The 19,737-nt window shown below is 55.0% G+C and overlaps 3 protein-coding genes and 1 non-coding gene across 6 annotated transcripts in view; 3 read left to right on the top strand and 1 right to left on the bottom strand.

Moving 5' to 3' along the window:
* The first annotated feature begins 232 nt into the window (after window positions 1–232).
* BSND (barttin CLCNK type accessory subunit beta) lies at window positions 233–4,653 on the top strand. Its single transcript, XM_074875962.1, has 4 exons — window positions 233–472; window positions 1,704–1,783; window positions 2,177–2,410; window positions 3,211–4,653. The coding sequence occupies exons 1-4, from the start codon at window positions 296–298 to the stop codon at window positions 3,497–3,499; spliced, it is 780 nt and encodes a 259-aa protein (XP_074732063.1). The 5' UTR covers window positions 233–295; the 3' UTR covers window positions 3,500–4,653.
* Window positions 4,654–5,760: 1,107 nt separating this feature from the next.
* TRNAG-CCC (transfer RNA glycine (anticodon CCC)) lies at window positions 5,761–5,831 on the top strand. Its single transcript has one exon. It is a non-coding gene; the product is annotated as a tRNA-Gly (tRNA).
* A 1,672-nt stretch (window positions 5,832–7,503) lies between these two features.
* On the top strand, window positions 7,504–12,984 carry PCSK9 (proprotein convertase subtilisin/kexin type 9). The gene is made up of 12 exons (XM_074875961.1): window positions 7,504–7,784; window positions 7,960–8,148; window positions 8,270–8,393; window positions 8,595–8,728; window positions 9,340–9,481; window positions 9,588–9,784; window positions 9,922–10,105; window positions 10,417–10,587; window positions 10,857–11,005; window positions 11,118–11,283; window positions 11,539–11,720; window positions 12,003–12,984. The coding sequence occupies exons 1-12, from the start codon at window positions 7,623–7,625 to the stop codon at window positions 12,168–12,170; spliced, it is 1,968 nt and encodes a 655-aa protein (XP_074732062.1). The 5' UTR covers window positions 7,504–7,622; the 3' UTR covers window positions 12,171–12,984.
* Window positions 12,985–14,817: 1,833 nt separating this feature from the next.
* Window positions 14,818–19,737, bottom strand: part of USP24 (ubiquitin specific peptidase 24) — a 63,172-nt gene continuing 58,252 nt past the window's right edge. For all 3 annotated transcript variants that reach the window (XM_074875957.1, XM_074875958.1, XM_074875959.1), the window contains 4 exons: window positions 19,043–19,118; window positions 17,872–17,958; window positions 17,429–17,539; window positions 14,818–17,280 (listed from right to left, as the gene is read on the bottom strand). In XM_074875957.1, the coding sequence (XP_074732058.1) occupies window positions 17,218–17,280; window positions 17,429–17,539; window positions 17,872–17,958; window positions 19,043–19,118 (337 nt within the window). In that variant the 3' untranslated portion in view covers window positions 14,818–17,217. The remainder of the gene's footprint in view (window positions 17,281–17,428; window positions 17,540–17,871; window positions 17,959–19,042; window positions 19,119–19,737) is intronic.

The following is a 19,737-nucleotide window of genomic DNA, read 5'->3' as shown; positions in this document are numbered from 1 at the left end:
CGTGGGGTCCGGCCGCGTGTGCCTGCAGGGAAGGTTACCCGGACACGTGCAGGGCGGCTTCACTGGAGTGTGAACAGCGGGTCAGTGTTTGCATTCATTACAAACCCGTTAAAAACTGGCTGGCTCAGCCCTGGGCAGGACCAGGCTCAACGTGCAGCTGATCCTCAGCCCCTGGCAGCCTCCAGAGAAAGAAACCACTCCTTGCCTTACCCTGGAGGTGTGCTCAGCGGGCAGCAGCTGGAGATAAACGGGCTTCCTGGCATCTCCCCTCCCCTGCCTCTCCCACCCGGTGCCCATGGCCGAGGAGAAGACCTTTCGTTACGGGTTCATCATGCTGGGTTTCTTCCTGGTGATGACGGGGATGTTCATCATGAGCGTGGAAAAACCCCAGATCTACATCACCTTCTGCGCTCTGGGCGTCCTGCTCGTAGTTGTGGGCATCATCTGGAGCATGTGCCAGTGCTACCCAAAGGTAGGGTTCGTCCCGCCGCCGTGCACCTCCGGGGGGGCTCGAGGGCTCAGCTAGGTTTGGGGGGTTTCGGCTGCTGTGGACATGTAGCCTCGGGCTGTGCCTCAGTTTCCCCATCTGTGGGGTGGGTTAGAAGCAGATCCCGGGGGGAAGCCAGCTGGGGTGATCCGGAGGGGGAAGTGTTGGTTTGGGAGGTTCACACCCTGCTACACCTCCCTGTTGATGCCTGCAGGATGCGGCCTCACTCCCTCATTCAAGCCCTTATTGATTCCCCTCCAAAAAAACCCATTTCCAAGCAAGACATTCAAATGTGCTGGGAAAAGACCAAAACTCCGCTGAAGGAACACCCCAGCCATTTTACCACGAACGAGGGCTGAGGGTCCCCTGTACCCCCACACCTGCTCTGAACCTGGGGCTCTGCTTCCAAGCAGGCAGCGGGGAATAAACCTAAGGAAATCAGCTTGTGTTCATCTCTCCATGCAAACCTCCCCCAGTCAGCCCCTTCCCTGTCCCCGCAGGGGGCTGGGGGCTCAGTGGGCTCCCATGACTTCAAAGAAAGGGCTGTCGTGGCCATGGAGGTGCGGAGGGGCCGGGCCCCCCCGAGCACAGCCCTCACCGGCCGGTCTCCTTGGCAGAGGGCACCGCCGGCATGGCAGGGCGGCCACGCGTCCCTGCCCCGGGAAACGGAGCTGGCAGAAAAGGCTTTTTGCCAAGGAGACGGCGGCTGTGGCACCGATCTCGGTGATGCAGGATGGCCCATCAACAGCTTGGCTGCACCCCACAAAATCTGGGGCTGCGCGTGGGACCCCGGGACCAGCTGGGACCCCCGGGACTGGCTGTGAGTCCCTTGGGACCAGGGTGAAGCTGACCCCAGCTCCCCCCAAAGCCAAGCTCAGCCCGGGTGAGGAGGGAGGTGTGGCTTTGTCACCACACTCAGGGCTCAAGGACGGGCCACCCTCAGCATTGTCCCTGGCCACCAACCTTCTCCATGAGCCCTGGGACTCTCCCTGGGCTTGGGGACACGCATGACCCCACTGGGGACAAGGCGCTGAGAGTGGGCTGTGCTGGGTTCATTCAAGCCCTTATTGATTCCCCCCCCACAAAAAACCATTTCCAAGCAAGACATCCAAATGTGCTGGGAAAAAACCAAAACCCCAGCTGAGGGAACACCCCAGCCATTTTACCGCTACCGAGGGCCGAGGGTCCCTGGGCTCTGCATTTCTTTCCCCTCCAGATAACGTTCATCCCCACGGACCTCGAGGCCGAGCGGTTCCTGGACCACAAACCCATCGTGCTGCCGGAGAGGGATGCCCGGTAGGTCCCAGCACCCTTTTGGTGGGTGTTTTCATCTGTACACACGGTTATCTGCCTGCCCCCGGGGACAAGGGCAGTGTCTGAGCACACTGGCACAGGGGACAACTACACCTATTGCAGCAAAAAAATGACAAGTGAGGGCCGTGGTGGGGGAGGCAAGGGCTGGCTGAGCTGCCCCAGGACCAGAGCTGGAGCGATGCTGGAGAGTGCAAAGCATCCTGCTGCCGTCCTGTGGGCATCCCCCTGCACAGACCCGCTGCTGGCGTGGGCAGTGATGTGGCCTCAGTGGCCTCTAAAGCACCTGATGGAGTCTTGTGTGCATGTCCCTGAGCATCTCCCGGCTCTGTGGGGATCTGGGGCCTGCTCAGCACCCTGTTCCTCCTTCACCCGCAGCTTGATTACACCCTGCCCCAACCAAGAGGCCACCAGCACCTACGAGAAAAGCTTGCCGTCCTATGAGCAGATCCAGAGGCAGACGGTGGGCTTGGACCCACTCCCCCCCACAGGCCAGCCCAGACCCCGCAGTTGCTCCCAACTGGCGAAAGCAGAGGTCCACCGAGAGCTGGGGGGTGATGGAGAACCCCCCCGAGATCCTGCACCTTGGCTGGAAACAGTAGCAGGCAGCTGGTACGTGATGCCTCCGGGGTCAGGGTGGCACTGTCGGGATGCAGGGTGAAACTGGGGGGTGTCAGACCCCCGGCGTTGTGGGAGAGAGACGAGGCAGAGGGGTCTCTGCTGCTTGCACAACACCGACCCCCTGGACCCCCAGCCCTGCTGGAGCCCGGACTCAGCCCATGGGGAGTCTCAGTACCAAATTATTTACCCAGAGGAAATCTGGATTGCATTTGGTTATAATTTGCATTTGGCTTTTATTTCATTTCATAAATAGCAACAATGTCCCGCACCAGAATAAATCCCAAGTTCCTGGTCAGACTTTGATAGAAATGAGATGCTCAGTACGTGTCCCTCAAACCAGATGCCACGTGTGATGGCCGTGCATTGGTTTGGGAGGTCCCAAAAGCACTTTGCAGGAGATGGGGGTCACCGTGCCACCTCGGGATGTCGGACTCAGGCATGCCCTCTGCCAAAACGCAGCTATGGGGTGCTCTGCTTTCTCCCCGGGGGCACAGGCACAGCCTGTGAGGGTGGCCTCATGGGCATCCCATGGGCAGGAGAAGGAACCTGGCAGGCGGGTTGTCCCAGTAAAAGCAGGCACGGAGGGGCTGAGATGGGGGAGACAGGGCCTCCCAGTGCACCCCACCACCCAGCAAGGGGACTGGTGATGCTGGGCCGCTGGCTGAGCAACGCCAAGCCCAGGACCGGGTCCAGCAGCCACCAGCTCTGGGGGAAACCCCAGCTCCTGCCCAGCTGTCTTTAGTGTAACCCCCACCCTGCCCACCACCCCTCAGCTCTCCCTGTTCTTGCAGCCCTCCCCGGCCAGCCCTGGGGGACGCGCCGCTGGCGTCGCTCCTGGAGGACATGGACACGCCGTCGCTGGAGGGCTCCGTGCCCAGCAGTCCCCTGCCACAGGGCCGACACCCCCGGCCATCCACCACCCACTCCGGCTGCACCCCGACCAGCTCCCCAGCGGGGGGACAGCACCCCAGTTCCCCCCGCAAAGGCGCTGGGGAGGAGGATGACCTCTATTATGGGCTCCAAGAGGGGCCAGATGCTTTGCTCGAGGATAGCGACTGCCTTTTTGAGCCTGAAAACTGATTTCCCGGAGAGAATGGCCACTTGGCATGGACTCAGCTTGTGGAGGGGATGCAGAGGTTGCAGCCTGGAAGAAAAGGGGCTGGGGCTGACCCCCAAAAGCGCAGTGTCTGCAGCGTGGAGGAGCCCTCAGGCTCCTGCCCATCCCCTGTGCCATGCTGCGCCCCTGGCGCCCACCCAGCCATAGGGGAGGCTGCCGTCCTGCAAAACCCGAGGAGACCACTGCCACCTCCTGAATTTCTGCAGCAGAGGGGACAAGGGCCCCCTCACCGGAGCCCTGTGGGTGAGCGCAGATAAGTGCAAATGCCGGGCTGGGCAGAATCCAGGATAAATAATGAGCTTAGGAAGGGAAAAGATTAGCTTTGCTGCTTGAAACAGGAACAGCGTTTAGGTAGGTAAAGATGTATTCACCCAGGTAGGCTTTACAAGGCAGAGATGACTGCAAAGCCTTTTTCCAACTTACCAAAGCCCCCCTGGAATTAAAATGAGATCCTGGTAGCAGGCAGCCTTCATGTCTCCACGTTGGGAGAGGGGTGATGGAGGCAGACAGACCATGTTGTCACCCATCTCCTGGAAAAGTTTTCAGTGCCGGCGGGGACAGAGGATGAGCCAAAATCCTGGTGATGGCTGTGGCTTCCCGAGGACCTGCTCGAGGTGGTGGCTTTGGGCAACATTTTCTCTCTGCCAGGTTGGCGTCAACAGCCACAGCGCTATGGGTGGCTTTGCATGCCGGAGCCCACCGTCCCCAAACTCCCTCTGAATAATAAGTGTTTGTTCAAGTCTCATTGATGGAGATAAGCCTGGTTTGTCACCATGATAGGGGCAACCCAGTGGCTTTTGAGCAGCCTCTTTGCAACATGCAGAGACAGCAGCGCTGGCGGGAGCTGCTGCGACCTCCGTCTGCCCTTGGGCTGCTCAGGGCCGCGGGGATCTGCGTGGCTGAGCCTCCCTGGGGCAGCTGTGTTCGGATCAAAGCATCAACGGATCCAACAGCGTGGGGATGCTGAGAGTCCCTCACCCTGTGTTGGGAAAGCTGGGCTGGATGCTGCGTGGACACCTGGCACGGCCCCAGGAGGCTGGGGAGCACGTATCTGCTGGAGGCGCAAATTTATGCTCTTATTTATTGCTCAAATATATGCTCTTATTTATTGTTCAAATTTATGCTCTTATTTATTGCTCTTCAGCAAATTTATGGGGGTTGACAAGCCCAAAAGCGGGGGGAAAGCTGTTCTTCGGCACCTAAGGGGGATGGAGCATGGAAACGATGCTCCCCTGCCGCCCAGGGAGTGCTTTGCTGGTGCAATCCAGCACGACACAAGAAACGGCTCTGCCTGGGGGCTTCGTGCCTCCGTGACACCCCTCCTGGTGTCACTGTGCCCTTTGCTCACCTTCGCCTCACCGCAGCGGCGCTGGGAAAAGGGCAGGCAGCACCCCCGCGCTCGGGGTGTTTGTGGCCATCGGTGCTGTCAGGAGGGTGGGGAACCAAGACACCGGTGTTTGCTAAATATTGGCGGCAGGATCGCGAGCGGCCGTCCAAGAGGAAGCGTTACCCAACTGTTTACACTTGCTCCACTCCTGCCTGTCCTTCCCGGCAGGGGGGAGCATGGCGGCTGCGGGACGCCCCTTCGGAGGGGCCCACGTCTCACTGAGCTCTGGAGGGTGCCCGGGGCAGGACCTCGCTCTGTCGCTGAGCGTGGGAGTCTTGAGATACCTGAAAGCTTTGGCCCATCTCACGTCCTGTTGTGCTGTTGGCAAAAGAAACTTGATTTTCAGACGCATTTTCTTTGGGCAGGGACAGAGGAGAGGGCTGAGATGGGGACTGAAGTCTCTCCCCCCGCCCCTTTGCGCAACTGGATTTGGGGGGCCACATCCCTCCACGGAGCATCCTCCACGGGTGGGCGGCGGGCACAAAGGCTGCCGGGGCCGGCGGGTTCCGCTCGCCCACGCCGGCTGAGGTTAAACATTGTGAGAAACGGGACATTCCTGCATGAAATTAAGAGCTCCGCAAAGCCCAAAGGGCCCCGGCCGTCTGCTCGCCCTCTCGGGGGGGTTTGAGGGGGGGGCACAGCACCTGGCCGCTCCCCCAAGCGTGTCACCCCCACCCGCAGGAACCCCGCGTCCGCCGGGGGAGCGACTGGGAGCTGATGGGGGTTGGGGAAGGGATGGGGGGGTATATGGGGGGGGTGTATGGGGGGGTGCCCACCCCACGCGGGAGGGGGTCATGGCGCGTGGCCTTGGCGGCGCGCGTGGGGCCCAGCACCCGCGCACCAGTGGTGTAGTGGTATCATGCAAGATTCCCATTCTTGCGACCCGGGTTCGATTCCCGGCTGGTGCAGTGAACATGAGTCCTGGGCTGCGACAGCTCTTTGGTTCCTGAATTATCTAATCACGCTGTGCTGCCCCAGAAATGGGAGGTGAAAAGGGCCTGATTTTTGCCCCGAGGCCTGTCGCTGCTGCAGCCACAGAGGGATGCGGGTGGGGAACACCCCTGGCTCAGCATCACCCTGCCCTCTGCCAGCACTGCCCCGGGGTTGGGGGACAGCAGGGGATTGAGGGGCCCTTTCCACTTTGTTGGGCTCTTTTCTGTTGCCTTTTCTGCTCACTTCTTCCTCACTCCTAACAGGACACCCCTTACACAAAGAGCCGGCAGGTGCTGCTCTCAGCAGCAGCAGGAATGGCTGATAGAAGCTCCCCTGTCTGCCAGGACAGGAATCAGACTCTACAAGGTGCAAGTTTTTGGCTATTTCTGAATATTTTTTTCATGAAAAAAAAAAAAATCTTTCTGCAGCTATCCACTCCTTCCAGAGAGCTCCGGGACTGGGCATCTCTCACACTCCCCGTGCAGGCGTTGGGGTCGGGTATTCATGCCGAGGCCTCCCCAGGGTTGCTCAGCACGTGGGGTGCGTGTGGGGCTGGGGGCTCTTTGCCACTCCCTCCTCAGTTGGGTCTCGTCGTCCTTCCCTCGGACACAGCTTGTCCCCTGCGTGAAAAGGAAGTGAGCGACTCTGCAGGGAGAGGGAGCCTGTCCCCCTTGACGGGGGGGGGTCCCCCAGTGCTCCGCTGCCCTGAGGGTGTCCCGAAGCATCAGCTCCGTGTTGCAGGAGGGCTTTAGCGGCGCCTGATTAAGCTGAGCTGGAAATTGGGAGCGAGACTTGTCCCCGTGAGGAGCCTGGCCCTGGATGCCAGACCCCAGCGATGTCAGTTCACCGTGGCACAGAGTGGGGGGCAAGTGGGGTCTGGCATCCCCCCCAGTTACCCAAACCAGGCACCCACTCGAGATCTCATTAAAAGTAAAATGTATAAATACATATAAAACATATTCATGCATATAAACCATACACATCATTATAAAACACACACACCCATATAAAATTTATACATCCATATAAGCCATATCAGCTCTGAGGAGCTTATAAATAGCCTGTAAAAATAAATGCCCATTTCCCTCAAAATCGGGGAGCAGGGAAGGGGTCTGGCGAAGGTCATCGGGGATGTCGGGGCAGCGGGGAGCGCGGCGCTGCGGGAGGGGAGCGGTGGGAAGCAGCGGTGGGTGCCCCGGGAAAGCACCACCCGTATCCTGGAAAAATCATATTTGCGATGTGTGACGACTCTGTAAAAAACGCCTAAACAGGATTAGAGGCTTTCATGGAAATTTATCTCTGAAGTAAGCCAGTATGAGGCACATAAAAGCTTTCAGCCCTTTCTGAAAATAGTCCTTGAGCGTCTGCGTTTTGCTCGCCGGAGCCCCCAGCGATGCACGGGGACTCTGGGGGGACCGTCCCTGGCGGGCAGGGGCCGGTGCCCGCCCCCCCGCACCCCCCTCGCGCCCCCACGACGCGCATCCCCGCGCCCCCACCCGCGCCCTTCCCCGGCCGCGGCCCCGTTAATGGTTAACCCGCCCGGGTGGGCCGATGGGGCCGGCGGCGGTGGCGTGATCCCCGCCCCGCCGCGCCGGGCAAAGCCGCAACCGCGGGTGCGCAGCGGCTCCTGGGCTCCGCGGGTGCGCAGCGGTTGCTCCGCTCCACGGGTGCGCAGCGGTTCCTCGGCGGCTCCGGGCTGCGCCGTGCCGAGGGGGCTTCGGCGGCTGGGAGCATCTCCGTGAGCCCCGTCGGGGCTGCGGGCAGGCATGGCCCTGCGGGCGCTGGCGCTGGTGCTGGCGCTGGTGCTGGTGCGGGCGGCGGCGGAGCTGGAGGAGGAGCTGGTGCTGGCCCTGGGGGCGGCCGAGGAGGAGGCCTCCCCAGTCGGGGTCACCCCGTCGGGACCAGCTGCCTTCCATCGTGCCGCCAAGGTGAGGAGCGTGGGGTGGTGGTGGTGGTGGTGGTGGTGGCGGTGGTGGTGATGGTGGTGGTGATGGTGGTGGTAGTGGTGATGGTGGTAGTGGTGATGCTGGTGATGATGGTGGGGTGGCCACAAGCATGTGTGTGTCCCCCCCAAACCCAAGCATGGTGCTTGTGTCCCCGCAGGCATCGTGGCGGCTGCCCGGGCGCTATGTGGTGGTGCTGCAGGCAGGCAGTGGTGAGGCTGAGGTGCGAGGCACGGCGCGGCGACTGCAGGCCCGAGCGGCTCGGCGGGGGTACCTGACCGAGCTGCTGCATGTCTTCCACCTCCTGCCCGCCTTCCTGGTGAAGATGAGCCGCGACGTCCTGGACACGGTACAGGGAGCGGGCGGTGGGCTGTGGCGGGGTGGGTGCTGGTGGGGGGTGGCAGCCCTGGTCCTGGCGGGGGGGACGGGAGCGTTGCCACCACACCAGGTGCTGCGTTTGCTCCCTGCAGGCGCTGAAGCTGCCTCACGTGGAGTATGTCGAGGAGGACGCCTACGTCTTCGCCCAGAGCATCCCCTGGAACCTGGGCAGGATCGTGCCACCACAGCCCAGCTCGGGAGCCTACAGCCCTCCCAGTAAGCACTGGGGCACAGCAGGCAGACCATGGGGGTTTGGGGAAGGGTCGGTGACCCCATCCCCTCTGCTGATCTTGAGGGGATGGGGATATCCCCCACCCCGTGGTGCTGCGGGTCTGGAGCTGCATTTTGGGAGCACCCCAGGTGGCCGAGGCTGACCGTGGTGGTGGTTGCCTTTCCCCCTGGCCGTGTCCCTGGTAGATAAAGGTGACCTGGTAGAGATTTACCTGCTGGACACCAGCGTGCAGAGCACCCATCGGGAGATTGAGGGCAGGGTGCTTGTGACTGACTTCGAGAGTGTCCCCGAGGAGGACGGCACCCGCTTCCACAGGCAGGTGAGCCCCGAGGCACCGCACACTGCAGCCTGGCAAGAGCATCCCCCTGCACCCACCAAACCCTGGGCAGGCTCGTGGGGCTTCCCAGGGCAAGAGCCGCTTGGCTCGTGACAAAATTCCAGGCAGGACAGGCAGCAGTGGGAGCTGTGGTCCTGGGGGATGTTGGGACCCTCAATGTGAGCTGTTTGGAGCTGTGGCTGAGCAGGGCAGGTCTCCTTTTTGGGGAAGCAATCTGGGGGGGCATAGGTGTGTGTCAAGGTGTTGTTGCAAGAGGGAATCGAGGTTCACCCCACACCCAGGTCTGGGACAGAGTGGGTGCTAGCGCTGCCTTGCATGGCTTTATCGCTGCTTGCATAGGGGAGCCCAGAGCTAGCACAACCCCGGGGAAGGCTGTCTGCATCCCCCATCCTTTCTGCCAGCTTTTCTCCTTCTGCACAGCATGATTTTTTTGATCTTCCCCCCACCCTGCCATACTTTTAAGGATTTATTCTGCAGCAGGATTTAGCTGGTGCAAAGCAGAAGGAGTGATGTGGGGTGGGGAGGATGCTGAGGGGTTAAAAACCTGCTTTGATGCAACGGGCTGGGGCGTAAAATCGCGGTGCCTGCGCCAGGCCAGCAAGTGTGACAGCCACGGGACCCACATGGCCGGGGTGCTGAGCGGGCGCGACGCCGGCGTGGCCACAGGCGCCAACGTCCGCAGCCTCCGCGTGCTGAACTGCCAGGGGAAGGGCACCATCAGTGGGACCCTCATCGGTGAGTGACCCCACACCCCGGAGAGGAGCACGCTCCCTCCCGGAGCCCCCCACATCGTCCCCCTCCTATGAGAGTGACCTGTGCGTCGTCTCATCCCCCCCGCCAGGCCTGGAATTTATCAAGGCGACGCTGGAGGCTCAGCCCTACACGCCATTGGTGGTGCTGCTGCCCTTCGCCGGCGCTTACAGCCGCGTGCTGAACGCCGGCTGTCGGCGGATGGCGCAGATGGAGGTGGCAATGGTTGCGGCTGCTGGTAACTACAAGGATGATGCCTGCTTGTACTCACCAGCATCTGAGCCGGAGGTACGGGCTGGGGGTGCTCCCTGAGGCGTGGGGGTGTGCGGCGATACGCTGCCACCTCCCCAGGCTCATCCACTCCAGCGGGTCAGCTGAGTGGGCTGGGGCTGCGCCCACATCCCCCTCTGTCACCACCCTGGCAGGTCATCACCGTCGGTGCCACCAACAGCGAGGACCAACCCGCCTCCATCGGCATCCTGGGCACCAACTTTGGCCGCTGCGTGGACCTGTTTGCCCCGGGGGACGACATCATCGGCGCCTCCAGCGACTGCAGCACCTGCTTCACAGCGCAGAGCGGGACATCGCAGGCGGCCGCGCATGTGGCAGGCGAGCTGGGCTCCGGGGTGGCAGGCAGGGCTGGACCCCGCTTGCTGGTGCTGGGCACGTGTCGCTGCAGGCACAGGGCATCAGGGCTGCCTGTGCTGGGGGCATTTTTTCGTGTCTCGGTGCCACGGTTTTGGCTTGTTTGGCTCATTTGGGTGTCACAGCCTGCACTGAGCTCCCGCATCCGGGGCGTGTGGATGATGGGCCGCAGTGATTCCTCTGGTGTCTCTCTGGAGTTGAGTTGCTCAGGGGAGCCGTGCGTAGCTGCCCATGCAGGTCCCAGTTCTCACCGTGGCCCCCTGGGCTCTCGGCAGGCATTGCCGCCATGCTGCTCAGCGCCGAGCCCCAGCTGAGCCTCGGTGAGCTCCGGCAGCGCCTCCTGCACTTCGCCACCAAGAACGTCATGGACATGGCGTGGTTCCCCGAGGAGCAGCGGCTCCAGACGCCCAACAGCGTGGCCGGGCTGCCCACCCGGCTGGGCGCAGGTAAAGACCTCGGCTGCCTGCTGGGTGCCCAGCAGAGCTCTGCCCTTACCAGGGAAAGAGTTGCCTGGGTGAGAGCACAGCATGTCGGCAGGGCATCCTCCTCCCTGCCGAGCTATGCCGGGGAATGGCTCAGCCTGAGCGTGGTTGTTGGCACGCAGAGGGTAGTGGGGAGACCTGCCAGCCCTCGCTGGCAGCCCAGTCCATGCCGTGGGCTCTGGGTGCTGCCGTGGGCGTCCACCCTGCCGCTGACACCATCCGCCCTGTTGCAGACGAGCAGCTGTACTGCCGCACGGTGTGGTCGGCGCGCTCGGGGCTCACCCGGCACGCCACCGCCGTGGCTCGCTGCGCCGGCACCGAGGAGATGCTCAGCTGCTCCAGCTTCTCCCGCAGCGGCAGGCGGCTGGGAGAGCACGTGGAGGTGAGCAGAGCGTGCCGAGACACAAGTACTGCCCCTGGGCTGCCACCGGCCTCAGAGGGGTGTCCCCAAGCCCCCAAGCACCCCCAGTGACACTGTGCTGCCCCGGTTGCAGGATAAGGACGGGCAGAAGCAGTGCGTGGCCCACAACGCTTTCCGGGGCCGGGGTGTCTACGCCATCGCCAGGTGCTGCACATGGCCCAGGGCCGAGTGCCGGATCAACACCAGCTCCCCAGCAGCCGAGGGGGCCAGCTGCTCCCTGCCGGACCACGTGCTGACCGGTAACACCCGACACGGCGGGTTACAGAGCCTTGAGCCAACACCCTGATGGCCAAGGGTGTTTCTTCCAGAAAAACTCTGGGACCTGGGGGTAAAAGGATGGGTGTGAGTGCTGGGGTGACAAGGGAAGGGGACAGGTGCTGCATGCATGGCAGCAGGGAAGGCTCAGGGCTCAGTGGGGACATCCCTTAGTGCCTGTGTGTGTCTGGGATGGTGCTGTAGCCGTCCCGCGCTGACAGCCCCTCTCCCCTCGGCAGGGTGCAGTTTCCACTCCCCCGCTGCGGCACTGGGTGATGGTGGCAGAGCCGTCACAGGGCCGGGGAGCGGGCCCAGCCGCTGCGCTGGCAGGACGGAGGCGATGGCACACGCCATGTGCTGCCCTGCCACTGGCCTCGAGTGCCGGGTGAAGGAGCACACGTCCCTGGGCTCTGTGGAGAAGGTAGGGACGGCGCACGCTCCTCTGCCACGATGCTGTCCTGGCCTTTGCTTGTCCCTCCGCCACCCTGATGGGGGGTCAGGTTGGCTTCAGCATCTCATTGTGGCCGCCCCAACCCCAGCCTTCACTGGTGTCCCCAGTTGCTCACCTGTAATGGGACACCCGCCCTGGCTGGGGTCCAGCGGCTCAGTGTGAGACCGGCCACATTGCCCTGAGGACCATCGGGGACGGGCAGACCCCTGCCCTTTGCTGTCCCGTGGAGGGTGACCTCTTCCCCCCCATTAGGTGACGGTGTCCTGTGATGACGGCTGGACGCTGACGGGCTGTAACGCTCATTCCCAGAGCCCCGGCACCATGGGAGCCTATGCTGTAGATGATACCTGTGTGGCAGCCAGCGTGCCGGGCAGCAGCGTGGCTGTGGCCATCGCCATCTGCTGCCGGAGCCGGCCATAGGGACAGGCGGAGCCGGAGAGGCGGGTGCCCTGGCCTGGCATGTCTGTCTGAGCCGGGTGCTTTGCCGGATCGCCGCGGCACTGGCTCGGTGCTGTCCGTGCTTGGGCTGCCGTGACGGTGGGGCACAAGCTTGTCACACTCTTGCTGCTCTGCAAAGAGCTCTCCAAGCAGCCCCCGCGCAGCCGGAGCCCTGTCCCACCCTAGGAGCCATCCCTGAATCCTTTCCCCACCACACACCGGGTCCTTCTAGAACTACCCCGACCGTATGAGCCATCTCGAGGCTGTTTGTTTGTGTTGCCACCCAGCATAGGACAAAACCATCACCTCTGAAAAAAAACAACCCCTATTTTCCTCCTTAGTTGCTCGTTATATATCAGCTAGTGCTGCTTAGCACCTGAAAAATCATAGTTTAGCCCTTTTTGGGCAGTTTTATAATTGCCTACTCATGTACCTAAGAGACCTCTTTACTTCTTAGTCAAGTGTAAGGGCTGTAGTTTAAAGAGTCTGCTTGTTTAATTAGATTTTAATCTGCATTGCTACAGTCAGCTACTGCTTTCTTAGTGGTTTTTCTGTTGTTAAGTCAAAGTTAATGATCTGCTGGTGTTCTGCTTTAAGTTTCCCTTTCAGGTCTTCCCAAGACACACAGAACTAGCTGTAATTCCTTTTTAAAAAAAAAAAAAAAAAGAAAGAAGAAAAAGAGCTTTCATAGTACCTTGGTTTTTACATTTGTACCTTAAATATTTATTTGGAATTTTATAAATAAACATTTTATAAATGTCTTTTTAAAATAAAATTTACAGACCAGTGCTCAGTAGATCTGATCCATCGTCTGGCTTCATGTACATCCCCACAGGGAATCAGTCTGGAAGGGGGAGCTGGCACCCGGCCGGCAGGGATGCTGCTCCCCCAAATGAGCTCTGCTTCGTTAGCGAGCCAGCCGCAGGCTGCCGCCGCGGGCTCCAATCCCTGCCTCTGGCAGGAGGGGCCCCTGGAGCCTCCGAGGTCAGCGCAGACTCCCCTTGCCCCAGCAGAGAACAAGGGCTGAGTCTTGTTGTCCCATGCACATGCAAGAAGTTTGTTTTTAAAACAGTGGTGTAGGACAAGAGCTTCCAGTTACGGAAACAAACCATCATCCACCTTTGGGGAACGCGCCCTTGTGCTTTTCGCTGGTCTTCACTTGATAAACATTGAAGCCCCAGCAAGAAGGTAAAGCATAGATGCTCACAGAGAGATGCACAGCAGCAGAGAAAGGCTGAGAAGTACCAGAAGCCACCAAAGCTGGGGCTCACATTTTTGGGGTGATTAGCAGCCTCCTGGTACTACAACGTATAATTTGTGTTGTGTTACCTGAGGACAGATGAAAAAAATAAAGCTTGATACCACAAGCAGCAGGTTAACCTTTCAAACTTCAGCTATTCTGGGTTGGGTGCTTTTCCCCCCATCAAAAAGCCCCTTACAGATCTGTTAATCCAGCTTTAATGGGGAAGAGACCGAGCACGAAGCACCACTGAAAGGTTTAAACTATTTCTAACTTGTTACCTAAAGATGGCAAAAAGCCCAGCCCTAATCTAAACATGTAATTACATAAGATGTATATAATTACAGCCCATAACTTCATCAGCTATAATCTGAATTTTGCACAAAGGGGGTGAGAGAAAAAGGGATGTTAGCCTAAGAGTTCCTGAACAGCTCTGACACAGCTGGTAATTTTTCAGCAGACTCACTAGGCTGTAACCTCTCAAAACACACATCAGATATTTCACCTCAGCTGACTTCCCTGTGAGGGGGGAAGATCCTGCTGCCTGCTCCCCCGCCGGCTCTCAGCAGAAGGTGTGAGCACGTTCCATGCACAATAAACCAGATACAGCTTTCACGGCTTAGTTCAAGCAAGCATAAGCCTGGTGGAAGGAAACAATATTAAAAGATTAGCCCTTGCTTAGTATCTTGCATGTGGGTAGGCAGAAAAGCCCCTCTTGTGCAGGAGAAAGCTGCACTGAGCCCAGGTACGCTGCGGACAGTCCTGTCAGCACCCTGTTTGCAACACCCAGTCCAGGCTCCCAGGACTGGCACTGCCAGTGGGGAGCAGGGGCTGGGTCATGCTTAAAATGTGAGTCTTTGTCCTCAGAGGGGAGGACAAAGGCACCCGTCAGGGAGGCAGAGCCGGCCGGCAGCCCGGGCTGTAGCTCCTGGTTCTGCTATGGCAGCAGCAGAGGCGAGCAGGGGAATACACCAGCAGCGCGGCACTACTGCGGCTCCAGCTTTCAGCACCTCGCACCAACGGAAAAGGCAGTATTAATCAAAGCCCAGATCGCCTGCAAATCTTGCTATCTGACACACAAAAGCCGGCCTAATCCCTGGCTGCAAGCATAGCCAGGGTAAATCATTCTGCTAAGAAGGCCAGGAGAAGAAACTGCCCACAGATACAGATCTGACAGTGCCCAGGCACATGCCATGGTATAAGCATACACCGCAGTGCAGCCGCAGGGGCATTCAGCTGCTTCCATTTACAATGGACAGGAGCCAAAATGGCAATCAGGGCAACCTCTCAGGGCTTATCACCTGCAGGACTGGCCTAAGAAGTTTCAAGATAAGAGGATCAACAAGATAACAGCGTAGCAGTGTATGCGCACTCTAAAGATTACACTAGTTTTCTGTGAAAGGAATAACTTTATTCCATTGACCAGGAATCCCAAGACTGTTCAAGACTGCCTATTTTTCCAGTGCCAAATGTCTATGTATCAGTCGGACAATATCTCCCCGAATGCTCACAGGCAGGCTGCGGCTGATCCTCACTGAACATTTTGTAAGCTGTATAAAAACATTTTCATCCAAAAAGATTGGCAGTAAAAATTACAACATAGAAATGCATCACAATTTACACAAAAACTAGTTTTGTTGAACTCTATTTTCCAAAAAATAATCTTCAGCAGGTTCAAATGACAGCAGCTGGAAACAAAAATAATTGACCAAGTATCATCTTATTGCAAATTATAACCATTGACTTTGTACAAGCGTGAGCAGAACCATGAAAAAGTTTGTATTGGTTTCAAGTATACAGTGGTGATGAGTGATCCTGATGCAATTCTCTTATCAACGCTTCTCTGGGCCTGCAGTAATTGAGGACGTTGTTTCCATAGGAAATAACAGGAACCTGAAGTGACAAGTGGTGCCAACCCATAGGAACGTTACCAGCTTCTTCCATCACCATCACCGCTGTGTACTGACTTCTTGTGATGATTTATGACCCATCAACAAAGTATTAGGGGTGGGGGAAGGAAGAAGGGGTATCCGTAAGAAATGGTTTATTCAAAATTAATTTAAAACATCACATTTAAAATGTCCCAGCACATTATCAGAAACATTTATAAAATGCTAACTCTGCCATGTGTCTATGAAGACATTGTTTGGAAAAGAAAGTGAGATATTCACTACAATGCCACCCTTACTTCTTCGCAGGCGCAATTTATGACAACGGCTCTCTTAACCCGCAATAAGTTATAAAGCTGTACAGCTGAAATCAGATTGGATGTTTACTTCCAACAGTGAAATGACTGATTAATTTCAATATTAGTGCACAACAGTGAAAAGCTGTCTGCTGCTTCTTGTTTCGGCAACAGTATGTAAAAAGAAAAAAAAGGCACTTTTTGGCTGGTTGTGCCTTTAACTTGGCAAATTTATCTATTCTGGAGGTACCCAGGCACTCCTTAAGATGTCCCCCATTTCTGTGCATGTTTGTTTATATAATTTTTTTTTAAAGTAAGGCAGAATCCATAAATAAAGGCAAAAAGCAGTGCAGAAAACGTGACAAACGCAAAATGTACAAAAGATGAGGAGTTAGTTGGCACAAAAGAAGCTAGTATCCAGAGCCAGAAATCACTGAACTGCACTTGACACGGAAAACAAAACTGTGCTCAAATCATCCCAACTGGTTTCCAGTTGTTTACGAGCAAATCAAAAGAGCTGTGATATTTTAAACGTTGCCTGGCCAAGTGAAAATACAAACAAAGCCAAATCATTCTTTCCCCATGTTAAAATTGCTATAAAATCTGCACAACAGTGTCCCCAACTCACTTCAGAAATTATTCATCATATACAACCAATACCAACTTTCTCAGTAATTTCAAAGCATAAGCAAGTGATTGCAGATCACATGATTGAGACTACATTTTATTCAATATGTCTCCAAAGGTTAAAAAAATTTAATGAGTAAAACTGCAACAGAATTCCATCTTAAAGTGCTTTTTTCTTTTAACTACTCATTAACTTTTTTTTTTTAATTCCACCAACATCCTTTAATAAAGAACACTTGCATACCTAGAGAACAAAGCTTTTCTTTTATTGCCCTTCCCAATTGCCTGTGGTTTTTGGAAGGGTACCAGAGAAGACAACCCATTCCAGAGCTCCTTGACCAAACCATTCTGTAAGGAATCACTCTCCTTACAGAGCAATCTTGCTATCCTTCTCATAAAGAGCTTTACAAATTAGCAGGGAGACATATTAAATACGGAAGTCCTTATGTAAACCCATTCTTTAACTAATATTTTACAATGAAATGTAAGTCATCACACATCTTTACAGAAATTTGAATATTCCTATTCAACATTATCAGAAAGATTAAAAATTTGCCCTCCATACATAAGGGCAGTCTGTTTCTTTTTCCTGTATAAAAACCAAAAGAATTTTTTTGCAGCATCACAGAAAAGCAACAGTTTTACATTCACTCATTTAATGTTCACATAAAAATTCAACCACTAGCGTTTGTGTATTTGATAAAATCTTCTTGACAAACTGTTTTTGGTGTCTGGACTGTCATAAGCTACTGCAGGTGAAGATGCAGTTTTCTAGAGCATTTATTGATCTGAAGCCTTTGTGGCTAAAAAACGCTTTTAGCTTTCAGGGAAACAACCTCCTCCGGCATTGCCTCTGATTCTATAAAGCCACTTCTCTTCCAGACTCTTCTAATGGCATAAGCAACGGGACTCCAGTTTCAGTAGGTACCAGGCATTAAAAGTTTGAGTTGATCTGTTCTTGTGTTCATAGGTATCCTCTAGGGGTCAACATCATCAAGGTCACTTTTAGGCTCACCGATCATCATCGGAGACTCTGAGCCCTTTCAATACACACAAGGGATGGGGAGAGAAAGATACGGCACGTTATTTTTGTAAGGCACAACTACTGTGTCTTCATTCAGTGATGGTTCTGACCCGAGCCCCAGGAGCAACGCAACAGAAGAGAAAATGCCCTTATTTTACTGTTACCTGCTGCAGATGTCTCTCTCCATTCTCATTGGCTGGACTACTTTCTGACCCGTTACTGCTTCCAGACTGATCTTTCTCGTTCAGCAAGGCTGTGGCATAGGCCAGCGTGTCCTGAGTTGGAAACAGTCCAAGAGAGCGTCAGGGACCATGGTGATATCTTCATTTCATAATTTTTTATTTTTTTTTTTTTTAAAAAAGTTGATTCTGAAACAATATAGCTGCTGTAGTGAGATAGCCGAGTCACTGCAGGTAATTGTGAGGTACTGACTAATATCATTCAAAGGTTAGTTTTTTTAGGAACAACCACAGTGCCTGGGCTTCTAAAGGAAGAATGGTCTTAAGTGCGATGAAATATATTAAGGTTGCCAGAACTCAAGATGCTAACTGAAAACCAAAAAGAAAATAAACCAAGTTTAACACTGTCTCCCACGACTGACACATACCTGTGCTGAAATAGTGCGCTGGAAGGTTTTTGCAGTTGATGTTTCATTGGACACATTACTCTGTGGAGCCCAGTAATGTTCAGACATCTGCATAAAAAGCCAAGAAAGCCATAAAATCGCCATACAAGCTTTACATGTGTAAAGTCTCATGCACTTGTGATGGTAGGTGAACTAACAAGTCTGGAACAAGCTTCCTGAATCCTCTGGCAACAAGCTGGAGATCGGGGGCATAGACAAGCACGTGCTCTTAATGCAGTCAAAGAGGCCATCGTCCTCCAGCTGAAAACTAGCAACCAACTCTCTTTATTTGGTAACTGTGTGCAAGTTACTGGGTGCCAGCTGAAGAGTGGTGGATTCAGGGTTTACATGACCCAGTAAGTACAGCAGGACTATCCAGACCTGTCAGTTCGCTGCGTTTCAAGGGGAGAGTGGCAACAAGTTGTGCCAGCTGCACTGCAAGCATCCCACTAATTCTGCTTCCAGTGTTGAGTACAAAACTAGTTTATGCATCTGACATCTGCCTGGCAGCAGCTGTCAGGACAGAAAGGCAGCCTGGAGCTGGGATACTGTCGCATTGTACACGCAGTGCTGGGAGACCAAGCATGTCCCTGTTTGCCTGTGGGCCAACCTGGGCCAATTCTGCTGAGCTTTAAGTTTCCAGGGTGTTCTTGGGTATTTATTAAAGATGCGTTGGCCAACCTACGTGAAGTTTATAGGGAAGAACAAAAACTGCATGTGTGGGAGGAAAAAGCTGTATCTGTCAACAGCTACGTTTCGTGCAAAGCTGCAATGGTTCTGTAAGGAATCCACTCATTTATGCATTCTCTCGCATCAACACACAGGCAAAGGAAAACTGCTTTTTTAAAAAAGTGGAAACCTTCTAACATGAATACAGTGGCACTGAAAGCTTCCCATATGGCATGGAATAATCATTACAACCATTCACACTTAGCTTTATTCACTGTTCACGCATCTATGCCTGAAACACGTGGGGGCCTACTGAAGTTCTTGCATGCATCAGATTTAGCTGAATCCAAACTGTCCTCGTAAAAAACAAAACAGCTCATATTTTGTTTTTAGTCATCTCAGAGAGACACATAGAGGATGAAGATTTTGTAATTCTCACTGTAAACAAAGAGACAGTTTCTCCATAAGGTTACAACCAAATTACCTTTTTCTGTAGCCACTGCACAGCCCAACTCCAGTGGTGGGAATTCTCCTTGAAATAATCTTTTGCAGTAGGGCACCTTGGGGATGTGGAAAAGTGGTATAAATTTAATGACATTGTTGTTGGAGAATTTGATTTAACTGATGAAACATTGGTTCTGGCATTGTGGCAAACTTAAAAAAAGAAAAAAATCAGTAGACCTCTCTCTCTACGCTGTTGCCCTCTGTATGCAGTTATCACTGCAAGCTCTGACTTAAACTGTCCAGCCCTGTTATTAACTGAATTAGCAAAAGCAATAATGCCTAGTAGAGTTTACACAAAGTAGTCTACTACACAGATTCATGTTTCAGAACTATGTTTTATCAGGGCATATGCCAAGTTTTAAACAGAGAGAATTTAGGAATTGTAGTATTTCAAAGATCTGGGAAAGTTTCCTTATGTTTATCTTGGTCTTCAGACTAGGCTCCTGCTCTACAGGATGTAGCTGATCTTTCCCTTTATAAACAGCAATCATCTCTTCTTATCTGAGAAATCCATCTCAGGTACTAAACAGTAAAGATCTCACTTCATGCTGACACATGTACTATCAAGACATTTGAGCACCACATATCACAGTAACAAAAGATAAAACTGATCAAAAGTAGGAAGAGTAGCAGCCTACATAGTCACAAAGGGGCCTAAGGTAAGGATGAGGTTAA

Source organism: Strix uralensis, chromosome 8 (genome assembly GCF_047716275.1).
Source record: "Strix uralensis isolate ZFMK-TIS-50842 chromosome 8, bStrUra1, whole genome shotgun sequence".
NCBI lineage: Eukaryota > Metazoa > Chordata > Aves > Strigiformes > Strigidae > Strix > Strix uralensis.
This window is presented reverse-complemented; position numbering and strand designations above follow the sequence as displayed.